The following is an 18,858-nucleotide window of genomic DNA, read 5'->3' as shown; positions in this document are numbered from 1 at the left end:
CCGTAGTTCTCTGTAAATGTTGGTATTTTATTTAAAATTACCCCAATACCAATGGAAAAACAAAGTAGTGTTCCTAGATGAAAGAAAAGATTGATTCACGGAGCAGATGGTTCAGGAACTAACAAGAGGAAGATCTCTAAGATCTAGCCCTTCGTTGATCATAGGGTTTGGTGCAAGAGGCAATGGTGTGGAGGCCACTTGGTAATGGTGATCATAACATAATCAAATTTAAGTTTACAACAAGAAAATCTACTGCATCAGTATTTAACTTCTAAAAAGGGCAGTAATTATAGAATAAGGAAAAACAATTAAAACTAAACAGAGAAGCTCCAAAGGTTAGGAATTTGAAGTAGGGCATGGATTTTCTTTTTCTTTAATACCATCTGGGAAGCCCAAATCAAATGTATTCCATGTACTAAAAAAGGTGAAAGGGAAGACAAATGATAGTCATCATAGTTAAAACGTGAAATGAAAGATGCCTGGTTCTAGACAAATACTGACTATACACGTCCCTATTACAAATCAACCCCCAAAAATGAGACCTCTTGTAAAGAGTTCTTAGATTTGTGAAGAATATCCATATCTTGCTGCTCTGCACACCTTGTGACAGAAGCTCCTACAGCACCTTTCCTGTCAGCTTCAACGATGATGCGGTTTTTGGATAACTGCTCTTGAATCAAAATGACTTTCTCAACACCTTTAACAATGAAGTAGCCACCTGTGTGCAAAGAAAGGAGAAAAAGAATAAGGTGGTCAAAACAGTGACAGAATTCACAAAACCATGGCATAAACAGAGGATCTTTAGTCAGAAGGATGTTCAAGATCAGGCAGACCCTGTATATTTTATCAAGAACGAGCAGATTAAATGAGTGTTATATTCTTATCCAATGTAAAAGACACTACATAACTCTTCCTCTCTACTTGATTCCCCAATGTGTCTATCGCTCCACCTCCTTACCTATCCCTATCCTCTCTCTCATACCTCTTCTATCCCTTTTATTTCTTGTTCATTTGTCCTATCACATACCTCCTTTACTGATTCTGATACTACAGACTGTATTCTCTTGTTACCACGTAAGCCAAATTGAGCCTGCGATGAGCGGGAAAGCACGGGGTACAAATGTAATAAATAAACAAACAAATAAATAAATATAACACATGAACCTTATCCGACCATAACATCTCATAGTAACATAGTAAATGACGGCAGAAAAAGACCTGCACGGTCCATCCAGTCTGCCCAACAAGATAACTCATATTTGCTGCTTTTTGTGTATACCCTACTTTGATTTGTACCTGTGCTCTTCAGGGCACAGACCGTATAAGTCTGCCCAGCACTATCCTCACCTCCCCACCACCAGCCCTGCCTCCCAACCACTGGCTCTGGCACAGACCGTACAAGTCTGTCCAGCACTATCCCCGCCTCCCAACCACCAGTCCCGCTTCCCACCACCGGCTCTGGCACAGACCGTATAAGTCTGCCCAGCCCTATACCCGCCTCCCAACCACCAGCCCCGCCTCCCGATCTTGACTAAGCTCCTGAGGATCCATTCCTTCGGCACAGGATTCCTTTATGCTTATCCCACGTATGTTTGAATTCCGTTACCGTTTTCATTTCCACCACCTTCCGCGGGAGGGCATTCCAAGCATCCAATACTCTCTCCGTGAAAAAATACTTCCTGACATTTTTCTTGAGTCTGCCCCCTTCAATCTCATTTCATGTCCTCTCGTCTACCACCTTCCCATCTCCGGAAAAGGTTTGTTTGCGGATTAATACCTTTCAAATATTTGAACGTCTGTATCATATCACCCCTGTTTCTCCTTTCCTCCAGAGTATACATGTTTAGTTCGGCAAGTCTCTCCTCATACGTCTTGTAACGCAAATCCCATACCATTCTCGTAGCTTTTCTTTGCACCGCTTCAATTCTTTTTACATCCTTAACAAGATACGGCTTCCAAAACTGAACACAATACTCCAGGTGGGGCCTCACCAACGACTTATACAGGGGCATCAACACCCCCTTTCTTCTGCTGGTCACACCTCTCTTTATACAGCCTAACAACCTTCTAGGTACGGCCACCGCCTTGTCACACTGTTTCGTCGCCTTCAAATCCTCAGATACTATCACCCCAAGATCCCTCTCTCCGCCCGTACCTATCAGACTCTCCTCGCCTAACACATACGTCTCCCGTGGATATCTACTTCCTAAGTGCATCACTTTGCATTTCTTCGCATTGAATTTTAATTGCTAAACCTTAGACCATTCTTCTAGCTTCTGTAGGTCCTTTTTCATGTTTTCCACTCCCTCCGGGGTGTCCACTCTGTTACAGATCTTAGTATCATCCGCAAATAGGCAAACTTTACCTTCTAACCCTTCGGCAATGTCACTCACAAATATATTGAACAGAATCGGCCCCAGCACTGATCCTTGAGGCACTCCACTACTTACCTTTCGCTCCTCCGAGCGAATTCCATTCACCACCACCCTCTGGCGTCTGTCCGTCAACCAGTTCCTAATCCAGTTCACCACTTCGGGTCCTATCTTCAGCCCATCCAGTTTATTTAAGAGCCTCCTGTGGGGAACCGTGTCAAAAGCTTTGCTGAAATCTAAGTAGATTACGTCCATAGCTCGTCCCTGATTCAATTCTCCTGTCACCCAATCAAAGAACTCAATGAGGTTCGTTTGGCACGATTTCCCTTTGGTAAATCCATGTTGTCTCGGATCTTGCAACTTATTGGCTTCCAGGAAATTCACTATCCTTTCCTTCAGCATCGCTTCCATTACTTTTCCAATAACCGAAGTGAGGCTTACCGGCCTGTAGTTTCCAGCTTCTTCCCTATCACCACTTTTGTGAAGAGGGACCACATCCGCCGATCTCCAATCCCTCGGAACCTCTCCCGTCTCCAAGGATTTATTAAACAAATCCTCTTAGACCCGCCAGAACCTCTCTGAGCTGTGAATATCTTCTTCCAAATGAGATATCGCACATTCCAGTCACCCAGCTTTGGACTATTTCTACCTGTTCAACTACCTTCCCTTCCCCCTGCAATACAACTACCTCTCTTCAGATCTCCACCTCCCACAGCCTCCAGATTAAGAAGTCTCTGTATCCTGAACATCTATCTGTGAGTAAATTATCTGTGATTTATTCAATAAAAGAGACTCCATAAAATAATAGAGACTTCAGGTGATTGCTGTGCCAGGGTTATGCTCCATGATATTGGGGCTTCTAATTACCAAGCTACAAGAGTCATGACAGTATTTGTTTTCTCTACCGTAAATGGCGAATGCCTTACGGTACTATGTAAGCCACATTGAGCCTGCAAATAGGTGGGAAAATGTGTGATACAAATGTAACAAATAAAATGTCATTCTCTAAGATTCTACTTAACTTTCATGTCATTCCCAGTAATCTGAACATTTATCCTACATTTGTTTTACCATAATGTATTCCTCTATGAAAAATTTGTTCCTACCAGGGGAGGAAGTGACATCACCATCCTAGATAGTAGCCTGAACCCTTCTTTTCTGGCTTGCCCACACAATAAACTTTTTATCCTCGGCCATCCACATTTACTAGATGGCACCTGTGTGAGAACTACAGCTTCAGCTTCCTCTTATTCCTTTAAGCTTATGGAGGGAAAAAGCAAAAAGAAAATGCCAGACTTACCCTGCAGTTCAAGCAAGAGACTCCTCCGCTTGAACAGTTGCCATATCCTCCATGGGATACTGGCCTAGATGGACCATTGGTCTAACCCAGTATGGCATATGGGACAACCAAAAAAAGAAGAAACAACACACCATGTATCAAAAAAAAAAGCACAAAATACTTGTAAATATCAATTATGGTGGATATGTAGGAAATACAGATATCAGACTATTTGCACAGCACAGCAGCAGTTGTCCATAGGATTGGCAGGGTCTCCAGAAGAAGCCTTTGCGAAACAGGTCCCCGTAGGGACCTTTGCCTAGAAAAAGCAAATATTTAAATACAGCATGGATGACACCTGTGGAAACAATTGAATTTCCAAGAACAGTGAAGTTTATTTTGCTATGCAGCTTGAAGCTAAGTACCAATTCTACCGATCTTTACTTGGCGGATGGTAGAAGTTTTTGATTTGAATTAAAGATTAATGATTAAAGTTTTTCCAACCACAAAACGATTAAGGTTTTTCAGACATATGATGACTTTTTTGACCAATCACATTGATATGTGGTGTTGAGCATCAATATTGTTGATAGTGCTGGGGAGGAGTCCGCTGTCTTGGTACATGTGGGTACCAATGACATAGGAAAATGTGGGAGAGAGGTTCTGGAAGCAAAATTTAGGCTCTTAGGTAGAAAGCTGAAATCCAGATCCTCCAGGGTAGCATTTTCTGAAATGCTACCTGTGCCACGCGCAGGGCCCAAGAGACAGGCAGAGCTCCAGAGTCTCAATGCGTGGATGAGACGATGGTGCAGGGAGGAGGGCTTTAGATTTGTTAGGAACTGGGCAACATTCTGGGGAAGGGGGAGCCTATTCCGAAAGGATGGGCTCCATCTTAACCAGAGTGGGACCAGGCTGCTGGCATCGGCGTTTAAGAAGGAGATAGAGCAGCTTTTAAACTAGAAATGGGGGGAAGGCCGACAGTCGCTCAAAAGAGCATGGTTCGGGATAAGGTATCTTTCAAAGATATCACCATAACAGGGAAGATAGAGTATCCTGATAGTGAGGTTGCAAAAGAGATTGTAGTAGATCGGGTATCTTTAAATAACAATAAAAATCAGACAAAAGATTGCCAATTAATACTGTCAAGTACTAAGCATGATGTACTTAGGAACAACAAACATAGTTTGAAATGTCTATATGCGAATGCCAGGAGCCTAAGAAATAAGATGGGGGAGTTAGAATATATTGCACTAAATGAAAAATTAGATATAATAGGCATCTCTGAGACCTGGTGGAAGGAGGATAACCAGTGGGACACTGTCATACCGGGGTACAAATTATATCGTAGTGATAGGGTGAATCGGATTGGTGGAGGGGTAGCATTGTATATTAATGAGAGCCTTGAATCAAATAGATTGAAAATTCTGCAGGAAGCAAAACACTCCTTGGAATCACTGTGGATTGAAATTCCATGTGCAAAGGGGAAAAGGATAGTGATAGGAGTGTACTACCGTCCGCCTGGCCAGGACGAACAGACGGATGCGGAAATGTTAAAGGAAATCAGGGACGCAAACAAACTGGGCAACACAATAATAATGGGGGATTTCAATTACCCGCATATAGACTGGGGTAATGTAACATCTGTACACGCAAGGGACATAAGATTTCTTGATGAAATCAAGGACAGCTTCATGGAACAGCTAGTTCAGGAGCCGACAAGAGAAGGAAAAATACTAGACTTAGTCCTTAGTGGTGCTCATGATCTAGTGCAGGGGGTAACGATACGAGGGCCGCTTGATAACAGTGATCATAATATGATCGGTTTTGATATTGGCATTGAAGGAAGTGAAACTAGGAAATCAAGTACGCTAGCGTTTAACTATAGAAAAGGTGATTACGACAAAATGAGAAAAATGGTGAAAAAAAGACTGAAAGGAGCAGCTCGCAGAGTAAAAAACTTGCATCAGGCGTGGATGCTGTTTAAAAACGCCATCCTGGAGGTTCAGGACAAATATATTCCACGTATTAGAAAAAAGGGAAAAAAGACTAAACGTCAGCCGGCGTGGCTAAACAGTAAGATAAAGGAAATCATTAGAGCCAAAAAACAATCCTTCAGAAAGTGGAGAAGAGAACCAACTGAAAGTAACAGGATAGATCATAAGGAATGCCAAGCCAAATGCAAAGCGGAGATAAGGAGGGCAAAAAAGGACTTTGAGAAGAAATTAGCGTTGGAAGCAAAAATACATAGTAAAAACTTTTTAGATACATTAAAAGCAGGAAACCGGCCAAAGAGTCGGTTGGGCCGCTGGACGAAAATGGTGTTAAAGGGGCGATCAAGGAGGACAAAGCCGTAGCGGAGAAATTAAACGAATTCTTTGCTTCGGTCTTCACCGAGGAGGATTTGGGGGGGACACCGGTGCCGGAAAGAATATTTGAAGCGGGGGAATCGGAGAAACTAAACAAATTCTCTGTAACCTTGGAGGATGTAATGGGTCAGTTCAGCAAGCTGAAGAGTAGTAAATCACCGGGACCTGATGGTATTCATCCCAGAGTATTAATAGAACTAAAAAATGAACTTGCGGAGCTACTGTTAGAAATATGCAATCTGTCCCTAAAATCGAGTGTAATACCGGAAGACTGGAGGGTAGCCAATGTTACTCCGATTTTTAAGAAGGGTTCCAGAGGAGATCCGGGAAATTATAGACCGGTGAGTCTGACGTCGGTGCCGGGCAAGATGGTGGAGGCTATTATTAAGAATAAAATTGCAGAGCATATACAAAAACATGGACTGATGAGACAAAGTCAGCACGGATTTAGTGAAGGGAAGTCTTGCCTCACCAATCTAATGCATTTTTTTGAGGGGGTAAGCAAACATGTGGACAATGGGGAGCCGGTTGATATTGTATATCTGGATTTTCAGAAGGCGTTTGACAAAGTGCCGCACGAAAGACTCCTGAAGAAATTGCAGAGTCATGGAATCGGAGGTAGGGTATTATTATGGATTAAGAACTGGTTGAAAGATAGGAAGCAGAGAGTAGGATTGCGTGGCCAGTATTCTCAGTGGAGGAGGGTAGTTAGTGGGGTCCCGCAGGGGTCTGTGCTGGGTCCGTTGCTTTTTAATGTATTTATAAATGACCTAGAGATGGGAATAACTAGTGAGGTAATTAAATTCGCCGATGACACAAAATTATTCAGGGTCGTCAAGTCGCAGGAGGAATGTGAACGATTACAGGAGGACCTTGCGAGACTGGGAGAATGGGCGTGCAAGTGGCAGATGAAGTTCAATGTTGACAAGTGCAAAGTGATGCATGTGGGTAAGAGGAACCCGAATTATAGCTACGTCTTGCAAGGTTCCGCGTTAGGAGTTACGGATCAAGAAAGGGATCTGGGTGTCGTCGTCGATGATACGCTGAAACCTTCTGCTCAGTGTGCTGCTGCGGCTAGGAAAGCGAATAGAATGTTGGGTGTTATTAAGAAGGGTATGGAGTCCAGGTGTGCGGATGTTATAATGCCGTTGTATCGCTCCATGGTGCGACCGCACCTGGAGTATTGTGTTCAGTACTGGTCTCCGTATCTCAAAAAAGATATAGTAGAATTGGAAAAGGTACAGCGAAGGGCGACGAAAATGATAGTGGGGATGGGACGACTTTCCTATGAAGAGAGGCTGAGAAGGCTAGGGCTTTTCAGCTTGGAGAAGAGACGGCTGAGGGGAGATATGATAGAAGTGTATAAAATAATGAGTGGAATGGATCGGGTGGATGTGAAGCGACTGTTCACGCTATCCAAAAATACTAGGACTAGAGGGCATGAGTTGAAGCTACAGTGTGGTAAATTTAAAACGAATCGGAGAAAATTTTTCTTCACCCAACGTGTAATTAGACTCTGGAATTCATTGCCGGAGAACGTGGTACGGGCGGTTAGCTTGACGGAGTTTAAAAAGGGGTTAGATAGATTCCTAAAGGACAAGTCCATAGACCGCTATTAAATGGACTGGAAAAATTCCTCATTTTTAGGTACAACTTGTCTGGAATGTTTTTACGTTTGGGGAGCGTGCCAGGTGCCCTTGACCTGGATTGGCCACTGTCGGTGACAGGATGCTGGGCTAGATGGACCTTTGGTCTTTCCCAGTATGGCACTACTTATGTACTTATGTAGGTCTTTTCTTCATTTTTAGATAATTGAATTGATACTTCCTACATATCCACCATAATTGATATTCTTATGGGACCCCAGGTCGAGAAGCTCCAGGAAAACCAGCTAAGTGACAGCCTGAGGAAAATTTGCCAAGCTCATCCCTTATCTGTGATATATCATTGATCTGGGAGCAGTGGATACAACCACTCCAGCTTGGTTTGCTCCCAAGCACAGAATCTTTCCCAAGTAGAGCCCAACTCAAGATGACTGTTTGTGAACCTTGGGCAGGGGCTGGAGTTGTAACCCTTGTAATGCCAAGAGATATAAAGATAAAGGCTTCGGCTGTTTCAGATAAGTATAGGAGAGATGGACAAAGAAGCAGTGGATAATTTCCATCAAGAATCATTGTCAACTAATTTCCTCTGTCTTCCAAACTCATCCTAGATAAATCCTCAAAATTTCCAAACTTCTTTAAAGAAGCCAAAATCTGTTTCTTTAGAATCTATATTGGAAGCGATTATTAATAAGGAGAAGTCTCTATCTGGACAAAATGCAATGTTATATCAACTTATAAACATATCTGCTAAAACTGATCACCTAGAAAAAGATTTGGGTCAACCAGATAAAAGTTCACAACTTGGAAAAGATTACCGAAGTGTTATGGAAAAACAACAGATATTTATGCAAGATTCTTTAAACCTTTATAGGAAGGCAGAGGAATAAAACAAAAAATACACTCATACTTACACATTTTCCAAAATCTTCCTTATATCAACTGGTGAATATGTTAAAGAAATAATATTTTTGAGGTGTTAAAAAAAGTTCCAGAAACAGCTTGTCCGCCCATGACATAGATTTATTATTTGTCTCCATTTAAAAAAGTTCAAGAGGATGGCGAGGTTGTTCCCAATGTTTCTCTAGACTCGTTAGGTATTAATCCGCAAACGAACCTTTTCTGGAGATGGGAAGGCGGTAGAACTAGAGGACATAAAATGAAATTGAAGGGGGGCAGACTCAAGAAAAATGTCAGGAAGTATTTTTTAACTGAGAGAGTGGTGGATGCTTGGAATGCCCTCCCGCGGGAGGTGGTGGAGATGAAAACAGTAACGGAATTCAAACATGTGTGGGATAAACATAAAAGAATCCTGTTCAGAAGGAATGTATCCTTGGGAGCTTAGCCGAGTTTAAGGTGGCAGAGCCGGTGGTGGGAGGCGGGGATAGTATTGGGCGGACTTATACGGTCTGTGCCCTGAAAAAGACAGATTCAAATCAAGGGGCTGGTGGTTGGAAGGCGGGGCTAGTGCTGGGCAAACTTATACGGTCTGTGCCCTGAAAAAGACAGAAACAAATCAAGGTAAGGTATACACAAAAAGTAGCACATATGAGTTATCTTGTTGGGCAGACTGGATGGACCGTGCAGGTCTTTTTCTGCTGTCATCTACTATGTCACTATGTTAAGTCCATCAAATATATCCATATTAGAAACCTGTGGTGACACTATTTTGCAAACTGCAAATTTGTATTGGAGTTTGATAGGACTGGATCTTAAAACTCTTCATTAGGAGGAATTAAAAAAAATGTATAGACAAAATAAATAACGTCTTGCCTTATGTAGCACAAACCACACAGAAAAGAAGGAAACAATTCTTATTGATGAGGCCTGGCGTTCTTCAGTTGGGAGCTCAATTTTGGTTGAGCTACCCATGCTGCCTCTACAGCCTGGGTGTGTATAAGTAAGTATCTCCAAGGTGTTGGAGTTGGGAAGAGGAACGAGGCAAAGCTGCCCTCTCTCAACCCCCTTCCTTTTGCTGCTATTAAACATGCTAAATCAAGATATCACTGGGGCCTGTGTGGGGGAAAAAGTTTAAATTTTCTTTGTTTGCAGATGATGTGTTTCTCTCTCTCTCTCTCACTTGTCCACTAATGTTCCTACTCAATCTAGTAAAAGAAATGGAGTTATATGCTAAAGACTCAGGATTCAAAGTAAACGTGACCAAGACTGAGGCACTGGCCTTATTTCCCAGATTATTCCACAATTTGACTTGATTGTTTTCTTTCACCTGGGTGGAGAGGACACTTAGGTATGATCTAATTAAGGCTAATTATCCACCATTAATTTGTGATATCAAAGGGGACTTGGACCGCTGAGACAAATATTGTCCTGGTTTAGCAGGATAGATACCCTGAAGATGAATATATTACTTGGGTCAAGTCCTTCCCATTCAGCTACCCGTCTCAGAGGCTTCTTAGCAGGACTGCAGAATAGCTTAATCAAGTTTGTATGAAACAATAAAAAGCCTAATTTCCCACGTTCCCTGCTTTATAGAGAAAGGAAGAAGGGTGGTATGGGGGTCCCCAATTTGATATTCTCTCGTCAGGCTTCTCAGGCTAAAGCTTCTACAGAATGGTTTCAACATCAATTGTATACATTTTAGGTTTGAGCAATATCTAGTGGGAGAAGTACCCTTGGATCATTTCATGTGGCTGCTGTGATGCCAGAGAGAAAGTTGCCTGCTGAGCTCTGCTCCACTATAGAGTACACTTTTCTTTACTAGAAGAAGTTGGGATATGAACTACATTTTCAGCTGCCCTGTTTTACACCTATTGTAGTCAATACATTGTTTAACCCTAGTATGTCTTCTAGACTCTTTAGAAGGTGGACTGCTTTAGGCTTGGGATGTTGGAGACAAATGCATGAGGATGTCATCCTTCTTTCTTTTGACTCCCTTTCTGACAGTTATCAAATTCCACAATAACATAGTAACATAGTAGATAACGGCAGAAAAAGACCTGCACGGTCCATCCAGTCTGCCCAACAAGATGTACACCCTTATATCCAACTTGATTATTTTTATCTGTCCAAGAAATTAGACAAAAAAATCCTAAGAGACGATTTTCTGCTAGAGTTATGCAAGGACTCCAACTCATGTGCCATATTAGTCCTCTACTAAAATCTGGCAACTTATGTAGGACAAAATAATATATTTGTGTCTAGCCATCAAAGGTAAAGCTCTGATACTCTGCAAAACTAGTCACAAACAAACAATATTAGCTCAGTACCTACAACTTGTTTGCTGACGCGTTTTTACAAATGTTTTCACCCCGAGCACCATTCCCCATATTCTATATAATCGTGCCCAAGATTTCCACGTGGAAATCGAAGCATAGTCTGAAACAATGCACATAACCTAATTTGTTAACAAGCAAATTAGTGCTAATTGCCAATTAACAATTGTTGACCCTGACATTAGAATTTATGCGCACAGCTGTCTAGGCGTATTCTATAACGTGCGGCACAAATTCTAAGTTGAATAGTTCAAAAGGGGCATCATGGCCATGGAAGTGGAATGGCCATTCTTAAAATCTATGCATGTTTTTTTTAACTACATTTGTACCCCGCGCTTTCCCACTCATGGCAGGCTCAATGCGGCTTACATATTATATACAGGTACTTATTTGTACCTGGGGCAATGGAGGGTTCAGTGCCTGTGCCTGCAGTGGGAATCGAACCCAGTTCCCCAGGACCAAAGTCCACCACTCTAACCACTAGGCCACTCCTCCACTCTGTTATAGAATACACCTGGGTCTGTGTCTAATTTAGGCGTCTGCATTTAAATTGAGACATACTTTATAGAATGCGCTTAGGTGAATTTCATCTCAGTGCCAAATTTTTAGGTGTGATATATAGAATCTAGTCCCATATGTGCGAGTGTGGTATACCAGTTTATTTTTACTAGTTGCATGCATCACTCAAAAAACTGGGGAAGCAGTTGTGTTAACAACTATGACAATTTTATTTCTGTCCTGGGCCTGAACTAAAAGAAACAGATGAACACATCAGACAATATGACAACTTAAACCACAACAATGATGCCTAGGCCTAGCTATAAATGATAAAATTGAGAAAAACTTTATTTATAATATAACCAACCTTTAGTCTATGTTACGCCTAATTCTAGTTAGCTGTATTTATCTAACACAGATTATTATTGGTCAGTTATAAAGACCTAAACAACATCCTTAATTATTCTCTTCACCATTGAGCTCCTCAAAACCTTCAGTTAGTTTCATTATCATTAAAATACTGAAGTGCTGTCTGCAGAGACTCTTCTTTGTTGATCCTGTCAGCACTGTCATTGGTGCTGCTGTCTTCTTCAAACTGATAAGAATTAAACAGAAAGGAATTCTTTGATAGTTTGCAGAACCCTTGTGGAGTCCCTCAGGGCTCTCCCTTATCCGCTACTTTATTTAATGTCTTCTTGCATGCACTAGACTTTGAGTTTGAGAAAGGAGGATTCTACACTTACAGTTATGTAGATGACATTACAGTTATGATTCCAATTTTTTCAAGTTTGATGCAAATAACTACTACTACTTAACATTTCTAAAGCACTACTAGGGTTACGCAGCGCTGTACAATTTTAACATGGAAGGACAGTCCCTGCTCAAGGAGCTTACAATCTAAAAGACAAGTGTACAATCTAAAAGACAAGTGTAGAGTCGATCTGATAGGGCATACTATATTTCTTGAAAGGTTAGGTGCCGAAAGCAGCATTGAAGAGGTGAGTTTTAAGCAGAGATTTGAAGGTGGGTAGGGAGGGGGCTTGGCGTAGGGGTTGAGGAAGATTGTTCCAGGCATAGGGTGAGGCAAGGCAGAATGAGCGGAGCCTGGAGTTGGCAGTGGTGGAGAAGGGTACTGAAAGGAGGGATTTGTCCTGTGAGCGGAGGTTACGGGCGGGAACATAGGGGGAGATGAGGGTAGAGAGGTAGTGAGGAGCCGCAGACCGGGTGCATTTGTAGGTAAGGAGGAGAAGCTTGAATTGTATGCGGTAACTGATCGGAAGCCAGTGAAGTGACTGATACCATTCAAAAATGCACTACTGTGATAGGGTCCTGGATGACAAAATTAAAATTGAACACAGACAAACCCAAGTTTCTTTTATTTGACAATAAATCTGACCCACTGGATGATCATTTTTAAAATGATGAAAACAATATGTTTTGTCTCCAATAATTAAAATTCTGAGGCTATATATAGATCAAACATTGTCTTTTGAACATGAGAAACTTAAGGCGAATCAGGAAGTATTTTGAATTAGAGCAATTTCAGGTTGTTAGTGCAATCACTATTGCTCTCAAAATTGAATTATTGCAATCTTAGTTTTATAGGTTTATTTAAACAAGCTCTACAAAAATTGCAGACTACACAAAATACTGCAGTCTGCTTAATTTTTTCTTTAAGTACATTTGAAAGGATCTCTCAATATAATGACAAGCTCCACTGGCTGCCTATTCAGGCAAGAATATTAAAATTTGCTTGTACTTTATATAGAGTTTTAAATAGCGACTGTCCAGGATATCTATTTGTGTATTTTCAATTTTCCAATATGAATAGGACATTGTATAATGCCCCTTTATCCTTTCCTTCAATTTAAAAAATAAAACAATGAAAATCTCTTACCTTTTCAAGCACCAAAAATTTGGAAGGAAATTGTTCCATGTTTTGAACACTGAATTTCTTAGCTATCCTTTAGGAAAAATGTAAAGACACTTGAATTTAAAAGATATCTTCAATGTTAATAGAATTTTAGTCCCATTGTAGGATGTTTTTATTTTGTATTCCAAGGTATTTTCTATACTTTTTGTACATTAGTGTAATTCCCAACTGATTATCTTGGTTTTTGTTTCTGTTGACTGTAAACTGCTTAGAACCTTGTGGTACCAGTGGTATATAAATAATTAATAATATTCCAGCTCTCTTAAATTGATTGAGAATTGTTCCCAGCTTTATTTAGTTCCTTTCTCTGCCCATCCATTTGAATACTGCAGCTCGTCTCAAGCAACCAGCTGACATAAACGTATACGTTCCTGTCTGCATCCATTCTAACCATACAAACATGTTAAATAGGTGGTTTGTGGCTATATCCAATGGCTGTATTTTGCAAGTGACGCCTCCTGAAATAACTGCAATGTGCTCCAGCAGAATGAACACTTTTTTTCTTTATGTACTGTTCTCTATCTCTCTCTCCTCCCCTCCGTGGAAGCGAGTTACCTTGGAAACAGCAGTGAAAATCAAAATAGAAAGAAAATTTGTGGTTTTTTCCTCTCTCTGTGGCTCTACCTGTGCTTGTACATACGTATGCATGGTATACACGTGTGTGCTTTATATCCATGTATTTCCTACATAAATATGTAACTTCCACACATTATATAAGTATGTGCATTATTTGCATAAAAATACAGTAAATGATTACAATCTAAAGCCCAGATGTAACGGATCTCGGATCCTGACCTGAAACTCTTCTAACAGGGTTTGCTATCACTAGAAAACTACTATTTCTGAGAATCCATAAATAGATCTATAAGATGCCACCATTTGAAGTTAACATCTTAGGTGGAAACTTCTTAAGAAGTATTGTAGATTGGTATTGTAAATACATACCAGGATCTAAAGGGCATTCATTCAGCTTTGCAAACTCTGCTGGAGTTTTGCCAGTGAGCACACAGTTAGAGCTACGCAGCATGATGGGCATTCTGAAAAAAACAGAAAAAGACAAAACACTCAGACAAACAATACTTGGCAGAATACAGCAGGAGCTCTTGTCACAGGACCACAGAATACTTAACATCAAATATTCCAAAAGCAGGAGAGTTGCCAGACTTGCACAGATTCCACACCTGAGCTCAAGATAAGCAAAGTATAATGGGTATTTCCCTGCTCTAGATGGTCAATAATCTGAGGGTCTTTTTACTAAGGCACTAAATAAGGTGCCCATAGGAATATAATGGATGCCTTATTTAGCATACACTAATCATTAGCATGCGCTAAATCTGTTAGTGCTCCTAAGTTTGTGCCTGAAGTAATGGAGGGTGAAATCACTTGCCCCAGGACACAAGCAGCATCAGTGGGAGAAACAGGATTTGAAATCTGGTTTCCCTAGCTTTCAACTTACTGATCTCACCATTAGGCTAGTCAACTGATCGCTATGCATTAAACACAGTAGAAAGAACCCCCCCCCACACACACACACAAAAAAACCAAGCATATTGTCCTTACACTGTACAAAGCATTTTGCAACACAGTTGAGCCCCATATACCAGATTTTGAAGTACTCATACTCAAAATTAATATTCAAATATTAGAACAGGTATGCCAGACAATATATGTAAAGACCTCAGCTCTATATGTAATGAAAGACTGTCCATCTGAAGGGTAATTTTGCATCCAGGCACTATGGTATTATTGTACAAAGCAGTGTTAGTGACTTCATCTCATCTGCCGAGCAAGAATTGCTAGCACAGCTTTGTAAAAAAAATCCATAAAGAATAATTTTATCTTGCAGCCAAGTCTACAGAAAGGCTGAACATTTTATTAACATTCACAAACAATGGAAGCAGCATCGGTAGAAAAACTGAATATCTTGACATTTAAGTTAAAGTACATTAATGAAAACAGCTATGAGTATGTCAACAATTGAGACAGTAGCTCAGCAAAGGCCTTATAATAAAATAAGATGGACTGCGTCTTTCACAACATGTGGCCTGAGGTATTCTACACTATGGTTTCTTAGGAGACTTCCCCTTGCTTCCAAAGCATCCATGGATTACTAGAGTTACAGCATCCTGCTGACAGTAGGCGAGTTATGTTGCATTTATTACAATCATGCAAGAAATGGATAAACTGAAGCAGCTCCTATTAAACTCACTATCCACAAATCCCTCTTGTCCACCACCTTGTGCAACTTTATATACCAGAGAGACAGTATAGAAAACAAAAACTTTAAACATACTACCTGCCAATGGGTAGAGCATTGCGAATAATCCTCTGGCTACCTCGGGTGTACTCTATATCCACTGTAATAGGAGCAGAGTAAGTCATATCTCTCAGTCGACACTAAAACAAAAAAAATCAAAATGAGGTACAGAAAGGGATATTTGAATTCTGCATTCAGTAAACAAAAACAACTAAGCACCTAGTCCTTCGAGTGTGATCAGGGGACCTTAGTCTGACTCAGACATGCACATTGTGAGAGTTATTTGATATGGCTATGCTCAAGAAGGCTCAGATTCTTCTGAGGAAGAAAGAAGTAATTCTCCGTCGTCTTTCAGTACAAGGTGTTATTTGTTTGCTAGAAGGGCAGGACCTCCTGGGGTCAACCCACAATATACCAGACCAGAAGGGGTCAGAACCGCTCCAGGAATTGACAGTACTAGTAATGACTTTAAATTTGCCTTCATATTAACTAAAGAAGAATTTTCTTTGTTGCAAAAAGGCATGTCTTATGCACAAGCGATTAAACATGAAGTCAGAGTGGCAATATATAAGTTTATTAAACAGTTACATTTCTAAGTATTTTTCAAAATCCACAAGTTTTACAAACCTGAGTCCACTGCTAGAGGTTGCACATTTTCATAAGTACACAAGTATTGCCATACTGGGACAGACCAAAGATCCATCAAGCCCAGCATCCTGTTTCCAACAGTGGCCAAGTTAGGTCACAAATACCTGGCAAGACCTTAAAAAAGTACAATATATTTTATGCTGCTTATCTAAGCAGTGGATTTTCCGCAAGTCCATTTTAATAATGGTCTATGGTAGACCTTTCCTTTAGGAAGCTGTCCAAACCTTTTTTAAAAGCCCACTAAGCTAACCGTCTTTACTACATTCTCTGGCAACAAATTCTAGAGTTTAATTACACATCGAATGAAGAAAGATTTTCTCCAATTCATTTTAAATGTACTACTTTTTAGCTTCATTCCATGACCCCCTAATCCTTGCATTTTTGGAAAGCGTAAACAAGTGATTCACTTCTACCCGTTCCACTCCACTCAGTATTTTATAAACCTCTATCATATCTCCCCTCAGTTATTTCTTCTCCAAGCTGAAAAGTCCTAGCTGCTTTAGCCTTTCCTCATTGGGAAGCTGTCCAATCCCCTTTATCATTTTTGTCATCCTTCTCTGTACCTTTTCTGGTGACCAGAATTGCGTACAGAATTCGACATGTAGTCGCACCATGGAGCAATACAAAGGCATAATAATACTTTTTCTTTTCCATTCGTTTACTTTCTATGGATGTACTGAAATTTTAGACTCTTGTAGTGATATCACATCACCATCACATACTGGGGTCATTTTTGGTATATTAGATGTAGCAGAATTGAATATACCAAAAAAATCGTAGGACAGTACAGTTAGAGTTATTGATAAGGCACTTGGAATACAAAAAGAAACCTTTTCCCCTATTTAGCATAAATTTACTTTGCAAAAAAAATGATTTTTTAGTCAGTGGTAAGTAGCATCTTCAAATTAAAGGTACTATGATGAAGTCTGCAATGGCCCTATTGGTAGTATGCCTTTAAAAGGTCCAATTTGAGGAATATCTTCACACCTCCTAATGTTGCACAGAGTCATTATTCAAAGACATTTAAATTGTTTGTCTGGGGCTAAACCAGCATATTCAGCACCACTTAACCGAACACTGCCACTGAAAATGTTCGATTAACACCTAAACTGGTTATTTTGTAAGAATTCCAGGGGCAAAGTCAGCACTTAACTGGTTAAGTGCTGGTATGCGGCATTTAAGTGGCTAGGAGAACTGTATTAACCCATTAGTGCCCAATGTTCCCAAACCGTATAAGCCAGACCAGCACCAGCCTTAGTTTTTTTTACAGCCAGAGCTGCCATGTAAGCACCACTTGACATACCATTCATTTTCTAATTAGAGATGTGTTCATTCCACGCCTTTTTGCATTCCACCACCATTTTATTCCCTCCACCATCTGCCTCAGGAGCGCATTCCAGGAATTAACCAACCTCTCCGTGAAAAAGAATTTTCTGACATTACTTGCAACCTCAATTCATGTCCCCTAATTTTACCATTTTCCCTTCTCTGTAAAATATGTGCTTCTATATTAATATCTTTCAAGTATTTAAATGTCTGTATCATATCACCCCTGTATGCATACTCAGGTCTTCCAGTCTTTTTTTTTCTTTATTTATGCTTTTAAATACAACATTCAAGGATAACCTTGTACAGAAATGCAGGTAGAAATTAAAACTTATTATTCCGAAATTTCACATAGAATAAATTTAAGGAATAATATAAAGAAATTATAATAATTAAAGAAAATATTCAAAGAGGTATAATATTTAACCTTTCTTAGACCCCAATTAATGAGAGGGGGAAAAGAGTTAGAGAAGTTAAATACAAATAAATATTTCAAATTTAAGTAACGGCTGCGTTCTCTTCAGGTACTATTTCATTTCACTTGTTTCAGTTCTACAAACGATTTAAGTTGTTTCGGTGAAAAGAACGTATATTTAGTTTGACCTAGTCTCACCACACACTTGCACGGATATGCAAGAAAAAAGGAAGCCCCCATATCTATTGTCCTTTGTTTTAAACCAAGAAACAGCTTCCTTTTTTGTTGTGTAGACTTGGTAACGTCTGGATAAATCCAAACTTTAGAACCATAGAATTGAGCTTTCAGATTTCTAAAATAGAGTCTTAGAATGGCGTTGTAATCTTGCTCAAATACCACAGATACGATCATTTTAACTCTGTTCGTTATGGTGTCAGAGGACTGTTCCAATATATCAGAAATTAAGGTTATCTTTCTCAGGACCTTGTACTCCTTCTCTGATTTTAGGAATATAATATATTTTGTTTAGCGGGGGTATAGCCTCCGGAGGAAAATTCAAAATTTCTATCAGGTATTTCTTAAAGGTATCAGAGTTACCCCCGCTATTACTGGAAAATTCAAAAATCGGAGATTAAGGCGCCTGTTAAAATTTTCAATTTGTTTTATTTTTTGTCTCATATCCATAGAGTCCTTCATAGACCCATTCTTAAAGGTATTCAAAGTATCAACCTCCTTCCATACTGATTGTACTTGTGTTGTTATATCGCTTTTAACAGAGTCTACAGTCTTTTTTAAGTCCTCAAACTTAGTATTTAAAATAAGCACGTCACCTGAAGTCTTCTGAAGTCTAGTGGTGATCTGATCCAACATCACCTTTAACGTTTGCAGTGTCACCTCCGCAGTTTGTGCCGTGGGAGACAAGCTCCCCCC

The 18,858-nt window shown here is 40.2% G+C and overlaps 1 protein-coding gene across 1 annotated transcript in view; it reads right to left on the bottom strand.

Moving 5' to 3' along the window:
* The window catches only part of POLR3B (RNA polymerase III subunit B), a 126,238-nt gene that overhangs the window by 85,667 nt on the left and 21,713 nt on the right, over positions 1-18,858 (bottom strand). Inside the window, exons 6-8 of the mRNA XM_030214044.1 lie at positions 15,579-15,679; positions 14,228-14,319; positions 601-718 (exon numbers count right to left, since the gene is read on the bottom strand). Of these exons, the coding sequence (XP_030069904.1) occupies positions 601-718; positions 14,228-14,319; positions 15,579-15,679 (311 nt within the window). The remainder of the gene's footprint in view (positions 1-600; positions 719-14,227; positions 14,320-15,578; positions 15,680-18,858) is intronic.

Source organism: Microcaecilia unicolor, chromosome 9 (genome assembly GCF_901765095.1).
Source record: "Microcaecilia unicolor chromosome 9, aMicUni1.1, whole genome shotgun sequence".
Taxonomy (NCBI): domain Eukaryota; kingdom Metazoa; phylum Chordata; class Amphibia; order Gymnophiona; family Siphonopidae; genus Microcaecilia; species Microcaecilia unicolor.
Note: the sequence above shows the minus strand (reverse complement) of the source record. Positions and strands in the feature narration are given on the sequence as shown.